General features: G+C 40.5%; 1 protein-coding gene across 3 annotated transcripts; it reads left to right on the top strand.

Annotated features, from left to right (window-relative positions):
* Window positions 1–1,953: 1,953 nt before the first annotated feature.
* On the top strand, window positions 1,954–7,697 carry ZBED5 (zinc finger BED-type containing 5). Of its 3 annotated transcripts, none has more exons than XM_027563282.1 (3): window positions 1,954–2,601; window positions 4,214–4,326; window positions 5,409–7,697. In XM_027563282.1, the coding sequence occupies exon 3, from the start codon at window positions 5,545–5,547 to the stop codon at window positions 7,627–7,629; it is 2,085 nt and encodes a 694-aa protein (XP_027419083.1). In that variant the 5' UTR covers window positions 1,954–2,601; window positions 4,214–4,326; window positions 5,409–5,544; the 3' UTR covers window positions 7,630–7,697. The 3 variants fall into 3 exon arrangements, with proteins under 3 accessions (XP_027419083.1, XP_027419081.1, XP_027419080.1); XM_027563280.1 differs by having other exon boundaries at window positions 5,372–7,697; XM_027563279.1 differs by having other exon boundaries at window positions 1,957–2,601; window positions 5,404–7,697.
* The last annotated feature ends 3,135 nt before the right edge of the window (window positions 7,698–10,832 follow it).

Below are 10,832 nucleotides of genomic sequence, written 5' to 3'. Positions count from 1 at the left end.
TCCTTTTCTCCTTTGCTTTTCACTTCTCTTCTTTTCACAGCTATTTGTAAGGCCTCCTCAGACAGCCATTTTGCTTTTTTACATTTCTTTTCCATGGGGATGGTCTTGATCCCTGTCTCCTGTACAATGTCATGAACCTACATCCATAGTTCATCAGGCACTCTATCAGATCTAGTCCCTTAAATCTATTTCTCACTTCCACTGTATAATCATAAGGGATTTGATTTAGGTCATACCTGAATGGTCTAGTGGTTTTCCCTACTTTCTTCAATTTAAGTCTGAATTTGGCAATAAGGAATTCATGTTCTGAGCCACAGTCAGCTCCTGGTCTTGTTTTGGTTGACTGTATAGAGCTTCTCCATCTTTGGCTGCAACGAATATAATCAATCTGATTTCAGTGTTGACCACCTGGTGATGTCCATGTGTAGAGTCTTCTCTTGTGTTGTTGGAAGAGGGTGTTTGCTATGACCAGTGCATTTTCTTGGCAAAACTCTATTAGTCTTTGCCCTGCTTCATTCCATATTCCAAGGCCAAATTTGCCTGTTACTCCAGGTGTTTCTTGACTTCCTACTCTTGCATTCCAGTCCCCTATAACGAAAAGGACATCTTTTTGGGGTGTTAGTTCTAAAAGGTCTTGTAGGTCTGCACAGAACTGTTCAAGACCAAGGTTAAATTCTAGACTTTACTTCAGTTGAATTTGTTATCAGCTGAATGTTTTGAATTATTTCATTCCATGAAAATGTAAACCAGATGTGTGAAGATCAAATTGGGAGCATATCCGTAAAAGGCCCTTCTGAAATAGAAAACTTATGAAAATGTGGGATATTTTTCCAATATTGTTAAGAGCTAGACAATTTTTTCAACTACAATATGATCACTCTTCAAGTAAAATTTCACCCCTTCAGCAAAGTGATTTCCCCTTTGGTGGTTCAAAAGCTCAAATGAAACCAATTTAACAGGAATAATTTTAAAATAACAATGAAGACTTATGGATAGTCTACCATGGGGCAAAGTTCTGAAGATGTTGACATGACTGTAAAACATTAAGAACCAAATGTTGACATCTATTATCAGTCTCAGGAAATCATCTAGTTCAGTCCTCCCCAAGATTCTGTTGAATAAGAGGCTAGATGTCTTTCAATGCCGAAGAAATTTATTCATATGTACAAGAAGAGCAAATTTAGGAAAAACAAAAGCTGTCCTTGCTTTTGACCACAAGTTAGGAATTTTCTATCATTGGCGCAGCGCCTGAAAAGAAGATTCAACTTTCTTGACTTGGTTATTTCTATGGGGCCTTGAAAATCTAAAATATTGCAAACAATTGGACTCACTGTATAATGCTACCCGTACTTCAACAAATTCCTTCCAGGAAGTGTGCATATTTCAAGATGCCAATTTGGAAAAACAGACTGCACGTCTCCACGACGGATCTCACACAAAATGGAATTGAATACACGGCTCGAAGCCTTTTGCTGTGTTGTTTTTAAAAACAGGGGAGGGGGATAGGAGAACTAAGCTTAAAACACCCGAAGTAGGGTCGGGGGAGCCTGGTGGGCTGCCGTCTATGGGGTTGCACAGAGTCGGACACAACTAAAGCGACTCAGCAGCAGCAGCAGCAGCTATCAGTGTTCTAGAGCGCTGGGCGTTCCTCGGGGATGCAGCCACTAGCGGAGGGTGCAAAGACACAGCAAGCGGACTCTTTTCCACTGACACTGCTGAGACGCCGCTATCCCTACATATTCCTACACGTGGATCCCGACCCCATCTGGGGTCACCAGGGAGCTCTGGAGAGAGCAGCGCCCCGGAGACATGACGCTCAGCTCTCAGCTCGGCCCACTAGGGGCCCCCGACTCGCCTGCTTCTGGGAGGGGCGGGGAAGAGAGAGGGCGTTTTCTGCCCGGATTCCAGTGGGAAAACAAGGAAAAGAGAAGGCGGTTGCGCAACCTGGGCTTGGGGTGCGGCTCCGGGAACAAAGAGCGCGTGAAAGGACCAGCAGCCGAGGCTCTGCAAATGCACTCAAATCAACACCGGGGCTGAGCCCTACTGCATAAGGGCACTCAGGTTTCTCGAAGTCAATCCAGCGCTACAGGATCACAAATGCTATCTCGCAGCACCCAGGACTCTGCATTGTAAACAAATGCCCGGGCTACTCGAACCCAGGGAAATTTGAAAACTATCGCTTCTCGTCGGGTATTAGCTCAGCCTCAAGCGAACGCCCTAATTCAGAGCGATAGCAGCTGCCGCTGCTGGCCCGCTCCTCAACCGACCTTGGTCCTTTCCTTTGGTCCCGCCCCACTGCTCAGCGCGGATAGGTGGCGGGGAGCAATTCTGGCGCTGATTGGGCGGCGGCAAAGTCGCTTGTGGAGACTAAGTGGGGGTGCCCTAGTGTGCTAAATTTATCTTCAGACAAGCGACCGCGCCAGCCGCGAATCGGATGTCTATGGAGGTGGCATAGGCGATACCCCTGAGCTGAGAGCATCGCCCGGCCCCCCGAATCCTTCCTCCCTCTGTTTTGTTTTTCATTTTCTCCCTTCCTCCCTACCCCCTCCCCCTTCCAGTCCGCGACGACTGGCTCTTGACCCCGTTCAGGCCTCGGTGAAGGTGAGGACCAGAGCCGCCGTGGCGGCTGAGTGGTGCGCTCTGAAATGGCCGCTGCCGTGAGCTTTGTAAAATGGCGGGCGCCGGCTCTGCTGGGGACCGCGGCGCTGCTCTGCAGCCCAGCCGCAGCAGAGACCATTCTCTTCATCGCTGATGGAGATGAGAGAGAAAGATAGTGTCGGGTTCTGAGACGGTTTCCTGTGGTTGTTAGCCCGGGGACGCGAGAGGAGTTCCGTAGGCGAGGGTGGATTCCCACAGGAAGCCAGCCCCAGCTGTGGCTGGCAGCGCGCACCTGTGACAAGGAGGAGCCGAGGGATATAGCTGGCTGGGCAGCCCTTCGAAGTGACCGTTTTAAAAAGCACTTAGGTACTCGATGGGGTGTCCGTGCCCACTTCCTGCCTCAGCTTTTTGAACAGTCTGCACTCCTCCCCAGCCCTTCTGCCCCAAGGGTATTGTTCAGAGCAGGAACCATCCGAGGGAGGGGGTGATTGGATGGTGTTACCTGTCAGTTTAGCCAGAAGAGACAAAAGATGAGGGTTCCCCCGCTCCTTTTCAGGGAGTCAAATAGAAACTCTACTCTTTAGGGAGTCCAGGCTCTTTGTCCTCGAGAGATTCAGGAGAGCACCTCTGAAAAGGTGGAGATTAGGTCCTCCTTCCTGAAAACAAAGCTCACCACTCCGTTGTGTCTGTCCCTAGAAGCAAGGGAGAGGGATTGTAAACTTTTAGGTCACCCATTGACTCCACGAAGCTCTCTGCAACTAAGGCCCATTCAGGACTGTGATAGAACAGTCGGCTCTTTTGCTGCCAATAATGAAGGTGTACGGCATTCTACTGCCAGTTTGAGACCCTCGACTTTCTGGCAGTAATAACCCATTGTATAGATCATTCATTTCTCTGTGCACCATCCAACTCCTGGTCCCAGATTTTTAGTGCTTGTGAAATTAAGAGTATTTGGGGACACACAAGCAATGACTAGGCACGTGGGCTCTGCAGTCGAACTTTCTGGGTATTGTTCTTAGTTCTTCACAGATGCGTTAACTTAGCAGGGGACTTAAGCTCCCATTTGTTCATCCTTAAAGGATTATTAATAATAGTCCCTAACTCTCAAGTTCGTTTTAAGGATTAAATGAGCTCATCTATGAGGGATTTAGCAGTTACTGGCACATAGTAAACAATGATCACTCAGTGAATGTTAGGAACTTTAAGGATCTTGGTTATTGAGAAAAGAGCTCAATTGTTATAACAAGGCATAGTTCTTGTAACCTTTCCGTGTATAATTCCATTTTAGATTACTTAAAATGCTTAGTTTTAGAGACATTAAGTTGTGGCTGTACTTGAAAAAGTTAGGTTTAGTTTCTGAGAGTTTTATGTCTTTCTATGAAGTCAATGGATGGGGAAGCATTTCAAAACAATGAAATTACCAGAGTATTAAATAGGATAAAATATTAGCACTTTTATTATGTTAGACATCTTCTATTTCAGTCTAAGATCTGCATTTCAGTGAAGAATCATTTGCACTGCCTGGCTCTAAAATAAATTGTAAAGATTGGTCATCTTAGAGGTTTGTAGTTAGTTCTGTTTTTACAGTGTCTAATTTTAACTTTTCTCATTCTAGGCTTTTGGTTACTCCCCTTCTACCCTTTCCCTTAATTTTATTTTTTTGAAGAGTCTGCATTTCAAGCTTCCAAGGTGGAAAGTGATTGCAGAAGAGAGTGCTCCTCATTTCAGGTATCTTACCCTCTAGCTGTTAATGGGAAAACCCTTTTGATTCAGGATCTAATATAAGAATCCAAAGGTTACTCTGTAGCCAAATCATAAAGTTTAAATCAAAAGTAACTACATTTAGATAGACACTAAATTTGAACGCCTTGCTTTATAAAGTTAGTATTCTTTAGATGTCCTAAAATTTGCATTACCATTCCATTTTATGATGCTTTTTAAAAAGTATTGTATGAGGAATAAACCTATTAAAATGAGAGTTTATGTTTTCTTTAGGTCCTTGTTAAGCCTTCACCTAAAGAATAATAGGATGCTGAGTACTTAGTAAAATATATGTATTACTTTGAATGAGTCTAATTTGGGATAATATAAATATTTATGTAATTTTAAGTCCAAAGAAATAGTAGCTAATTTTGGGGTTATAGTTTATTTTTCAGTGTTAACACAATATTTAGATATAACAGAATTCTGTGTCTTGCAAAACTTTGAGCTGTTTGTGTGTTTTTGAAGTAGCTCGTCAGAATAGTTGTGAGCCCTGAAAGAAGAATTAAGACGTGTAACAATGTCAACAATGAGTGTATCTAATGGCAGTAGGCATCAGAAAGCTCAGATTCCAAGATACTGTATACAGTGAAAGGGTATACAGTGGGTAAATTATGGCCCCATGCTGCCTGTTTTTGGAAATAGAGATTTACTGGAACACAGCTGTGCCCTTCTAACGTATTGTCTATGGCTGCTGCCATTCTCCAACTACAGAGTTGAGTAGTTGCAATAGAGACCACATGGCCCATCAAGTAAAAAATATTTATCATGTGGTACTTTATGGGGAAAATTGGCCAACTCTGCCATGGGACCTCAAGATCGCTTCCTTAAAAATACACTTATCAGCTCTTTATTATTTCTTGGTCCAGTGGTTCCCAAACTATGTTTTATAGAGTATTAATGTTATCTAAGTTAATGAGCATTGTGAGAAAAAGATAAATGCTAACAATAGTTTTTTCTTTATAATTTATTTTAAAATATAAGTTTAAGACTACTAAACTCATTTCTATAGCTTTTATTTTTATGTGATAATCTACCTTTAAGAAAAGGTGTGCCATACCCGAGAGCACCAGGAAGTCGAATGAGAGATCACCTGATACACGAACGTGTGATGTTCCATCTGCGCATTGATGCATAGGCAGCATTTACAAATTAACTGATGTGTTGCTATATATCATCTCTTTGATGATTGCTCATTTTCTATGTATCCTGTCTTATAATGTCAACACATTTGTGATACTCAATGTTTATACTAAATTAACCATGTTTTGTACCACAAATTCATTGCCTATGGATCTGTTACTGAAACAAGGAAGTCTTAAACAAGAAGTAGAATCTTTTTGTTATCAAATTGTGTCTGAATCACATGATCAAAAGGTTGGAATATTACAAAGTGAAGATGAGCATTTGCAGCCTTCAGTTTCTAAAAATTCAGAAGGTGAGCTTTCCAGGGTCAAATTTATATCCAATTCCAACAAAATAACTACTTTTAGTAAAAAACCAAAAAGAAGAAAATATGATGAAAGTTATTTGTCTTTTGGATTTACTTACTTTGGAAATAGAGATGCACCTCATGCTCAGTGTGTATTATGTAAGAAAATTTTATCAAATAGCTCTTTGGCCCCTAGTAAGCTTCGAAGACATTTGGAAACTAAACATGCTGCATATAAAGACAAAGACATAAGTTTTTTCAAGCAACATCTTGATTCACCTGAAAATAATAAACCCCCAACACCTAAAATTGTCAATACAGATAATGAAAGTGCTACAGAAGCATCATACAATGTAAGTTACCATATAGCCCTGAGTGGAGAGGCTCATACTATTGGAGAATTGCTTATCAAGCCTTGTGCAAAAGATGTTGTGATGCGGATGTTTGACGAACAGTATAGTAAAAAAATAGATGCAGTACAACTATCAAACAGTACCGTTGCTCGTCGAATTAAGGATCTAGCTGCTGACATTGAAGAGGAACTTGTTTGTAGACTGAAAATTTGTGATGGGTTTTCACTGCAACTAGATGAATCAGCTGATGTTTCAGGACTTGCTGTGCTGCTTGTGTTTGTTCGTTATAGGTTTAATAAGTCTATTGAGGAAGACCTACTGTTATGTGAATCTTTGCAAAGTAATGCCACTGGTGAAGAAATTTTCAACTGCATCAACAGTTTTATGCAGAAACATGAAATTGAATGGGAAAAATGTGTTGATGTTTGTAGTGACGCTTCTAGGGCAATGGATGGGAAAATTGCTGAGGCTGTCACCTTGATAAAATATGTGGCTCCCGAAAGCACCAGTAGTCACTGCCTATTATATAGACATGCACTAGCAGTTAAAACAATGCCTACGTCTCTGAAAAATGTGCTAGATCAGGCAGTACAAATCATCAATTATATTAAAGCTCGACCACATCAATCCAGACTACTAAAAATTTTATGTGAAGAAATGGGTGCCCAGCATACAGCACTTCTTCTAAATACAGAGGTAAGGTGGCTTTCCCGAGGTAAAGTTCTTGTGAGACTTTTTGAGCTTCGTCGTGAACTGTTGGTTTTCATGGATTCTGCTTTTCGACTGTCTGATTGTTTAACGAATTCATCTTGGCTGCTAAGACTTGCATATCTTGCAGATATTTTTACTAAATTAAATGAGGTTAATCTGTCAATGCAAGGAAAAAATGTGACAGTTTTTACAGTATTTGATAAAATGTCATCTTTGTTAAGAAAATTGGAATTTTGGGCCTCATCCGTCGAAGAAGAAAACTTTGATTGTTTCCCTACACTCAGTGACTTTTTGACTGAAATTAATTCCACAGTTGATAAAAATATTTGCAGTGCCATTGTGCAGCACCTAAGGGGTTTGCGTTCTACTCTGTTAAAATATTTTCCTGTAACAAATGACATTCATGCTTGGGTTAGAAATCCATTTACAGTAACTGTTAAGCCAGCCTCATTAGTGGCACGGGACTATGAGAGCCTGATTGATTTAACATCTGATTCTCAAGTGAAACAAAGTTTCAGTGAACTTTCACTAAATGATTTTTGGAGTAGCCTAATTCAGGAGTACCCAAGTGTTGCACGGCGTGCAGTTCGTGTACTTCTTCCTTTTGCTACAATGCACCTGTGTGAGACAGGCTTTTCGTATTATGCTGCCACAAAAACAAAATACAGGAAAAGACTTGATGCTGCACCTCATATGCGGATCCGACTTAGCAACATTACACCTAATATTAAGCGAATATGTGATAAAAAGACACAAAAACATTGTTCTCATTAAAGTTGGAGGGTTATGCATGCCTCTGGATAGCCAAATATAAGATGAAAATAAAAGATGATTTACTTCACTGATGGTATCTTGGGGTTTTAAATAAAATTATTCAAATTTTTTATACTTTTTAGATTTTAAGAAAGGTAAAGAATCACAAATTTAAACATGTACTACTGTTGGTGATTCTTTTTCACATTGTAATTTCAAAGGGTTCCATGGTGATGGCTGTGGGAAATATTGATTCACAGGATAAAGTTACAGTTCCTTAGCATGACATTTCTTTTTAGGATCTCATCACTGCCAGTCTTTCTAACCATGCCACCCTGTAGCTCTCCAGTCACAGGGACCTTCTTGCCTAACCATATCACTGTTTCATGCTTTCAAGTGTCAAAAAACCATTCCTTCTCCTTGATTCCTGGAAAACTCCTATTTGCTTTTCAACCCATTGATTTAATTTATCTTTGGTATTTGCATTCTCTTTATCTATTTTTTGTGTATGTCTCAACTGTGAACCTCTTGGTGTTCTCATAATTCCCAGTGTTACTGGACTGAGCTGTTATGTGGTCTTATCCAGCTCCGTGTCTCCATTATCTGGTAGAAGACCTTGCTAAAGTAGAGGCTAAATCGTTGGTGAAAGTGAAGCAGTGAAAAATGGAATAGGATATGGTAGCTGTATTTGTTTGTTCTTTTGTCTTGATACTACTCTCTGCGGTCTTGCCTCAGTTATTAAGTTACCTAGAATTTAGTGTGGCCATTAGGCAGAAGTTACTGGAGAATGTCAGGGCTTTGATTCAAGCTGAATACTAGGGGAGGTGGAGGGAGTATGAAAAACATTTTCAGGTCAGCAACTCAGGGTTAAATATTTTTTGTTATTCCTGTAGTAGTATTTTGTGTTATTCCTGTAGTAGGCTACTAGATAGCTACAGATAGCCATTGTTTATTTAATCTTAATTATTCAAACTTATCTCCCATTTTGAGGAAGAGGAGTTCCCTTTCAAGGTAGAACATGATACGGGATTTTAGTTCTCTGAACAGGGTTGAACCCAGGCCCACAACAGTGAGAGCTCAGAGTCCTAACCACTGGACTACCAGGAAATGCCCTAACTAGCTTTTCAACTTTGCTCAGTCTGAGCCTTCCTGAACCTATTATCTCATTTGTAAAATTTTAATTTTGCCTTCTCTGAAGAGTTAGTAAGATGAAATGAGTATGTGTATAAATCTTCTAACAGTAGATAGTCAGATAAGTGACTTAACATTAGTTCTTGCCATACTCAACCATGTCCCAGTCAAACTTCACTCCACACTGACTCTTCCAGTCTAAGTTTTTATTCTCTGTGAAAACGCAACAGCACTCCAGGCTATAGGACCTGACCTAATCTGAGGCAGAAAGATTGAGTATTTTTAGCCCAGGTTCTTTTCTCCTTTGTCACATCATTAAGCACTTATTTATCTTTCAGTCACTCAATTAGGTGATTTTATGTTATCAGTAATCTTTATGACAATCCTGTGGGATTAGGTAATTTTTAAATTTGCGTAGGGTCACACAATAAGTAGCAGAACTTAGTTTAAAATGGTCTTTTCTGGCAGTACTTTAGCCATCATTGCATTTCAAAGAGCATCAGACAATGACTTGGGATTATGGCTAAAATCTCCCTACTAAAATGTGCTCCTTTCTTTGAAATCCATTGTGTTTTCTTCTCTAAATTCATCCAAAATAGCCATCTACATCAAAGTATGACTGCTTGTTTTAATATAAAAATATGTAGCATAGAAGTAAAATCTCTAAACTCAATCTCTAAAAAGATTCATCCTAACTACTCACACATGCCATACTAATCTCAGAATTAAATGTACCCTATTTTAAGAAATATGTATAATGCTTTCATGTGTCCATCTGGCTGGTTCCTCAAGTGGAAGAATGCGACTCCCTGTGTGATTTCTGAACCCAAGCCTCTGCTTAAGTAACCTGGCCAGGATGTCAGCCTCTTGAGATACAAGGCCTCTCACTTTCTAATCCTTTATCCCTAACCACTTCCTCTGAGAGTCTCCTTTTCTGCATTTAAGCCCAAGTCTATTGACTTGAGACCCTGCTAACTGCTACTAGATCTGTTTAGTGCCAACACTACCCAACTTGGTTCTTGATGTCAACTCCTTACCTGCTCTATAACCTATCAGGACTAATCTGTGGGTACTGTGTACAGCTAGTGAGAATAAACTTTTCTACATAAAGGTGGGTCTTGTACGTGTTGAATAATAGGCAAGGCTTGTTCCAGACAGCAACTTCTGTATTCTCACCTACTGAAGTTCCATGACTGAATCCCAAAAGAGAAGATTCTTTTCCTTTATGTTTAAACTCTGCCTCCTTCAGAATCAGCCTTCCTTAAATACAACCAAAGTAGACAAAATTAAGTCTTGGGCACTGAGATTCCCTTTCTTTTGTACCTCCAATGGCCTTTGTTTGCCCTTCTGCCAGTATTCTGTTAGGTTTTGGATGCTAGAAACTCTGTTTGGAACTAGAGAGAAGCCTGACAAACCCCTTCACACAAAAGAGAAAACCATAGGAAGAAATGGATGGCATTCTCCTTAATATTGCAAGAGATATTTAGGGTCTAAATAACATGGCACCCTCAAATGACAGCTACCCTTCCTGCCTATGCACAAAACAGTGAAGTTTCCATAATGTGTCCAACCCAAGAGGGCTTTCCCAATTTTTTTTTTTTTTTTTTGCCAGTTCCTGAAATTAATTTAACTGGATCCACACTTTCCTTAAAATATCAACAATTGTTTTTTGTATTAGACAAGGCTCTCAATTGTAATTTATAGGAAACCAAATCAAACTTATCAGGGACTTCCTTGGCAGTCCAGTGATTAAGACTCCATGCTTCCACTGCATTGGTCACAGGATTGATCCCTGTCTGGTGAACTAGATCCCACCTGGGGCTGTTCCATCTCCCCCTACACCCTCCACTGCTACCCAGCCCAAGAAAGGCCAAATCAACTTAAGAAAGTTTACTTACTGGTCAGTGTTTGTAGTAGCCTCAGGGATGACTGGATCTGTTTAGATGATATTATCAGGGATCTCTATGGCTTTTTTGTTTTGTTGTATTGAGGTATAGTTACAATATTAAATGTACATTATCCCACTTTTGAGTCACACGTTTCAAGTACAGCTGACCTTTGAACAACACAGGTTTAAACTGCTTGGGTCCGCT

Source organism: Bos indicus x Bos taurus, chromosome 15 (assembly GCF_003369695.1).
Source record: "Bos indicus x Bos taurus breed Angus x Brahman F1 hybrid chromosome 15, Bos_hybrid_MaternalHap_v2.0, whole genome shotgun sequence".
In the NCBI taxonomy this organism is placed as follows: Eukaryota; Metazoa; Chordata; class Mammalia; order Artiodactyla; family Bovidae; genus Bos; species Bos indicus x Bos taurus.
The sequence above is the reverse complement of the archived record's forward strand: the minus strand, read 5'-3'. Positions and strand labels throughout refer to the sequence as shown.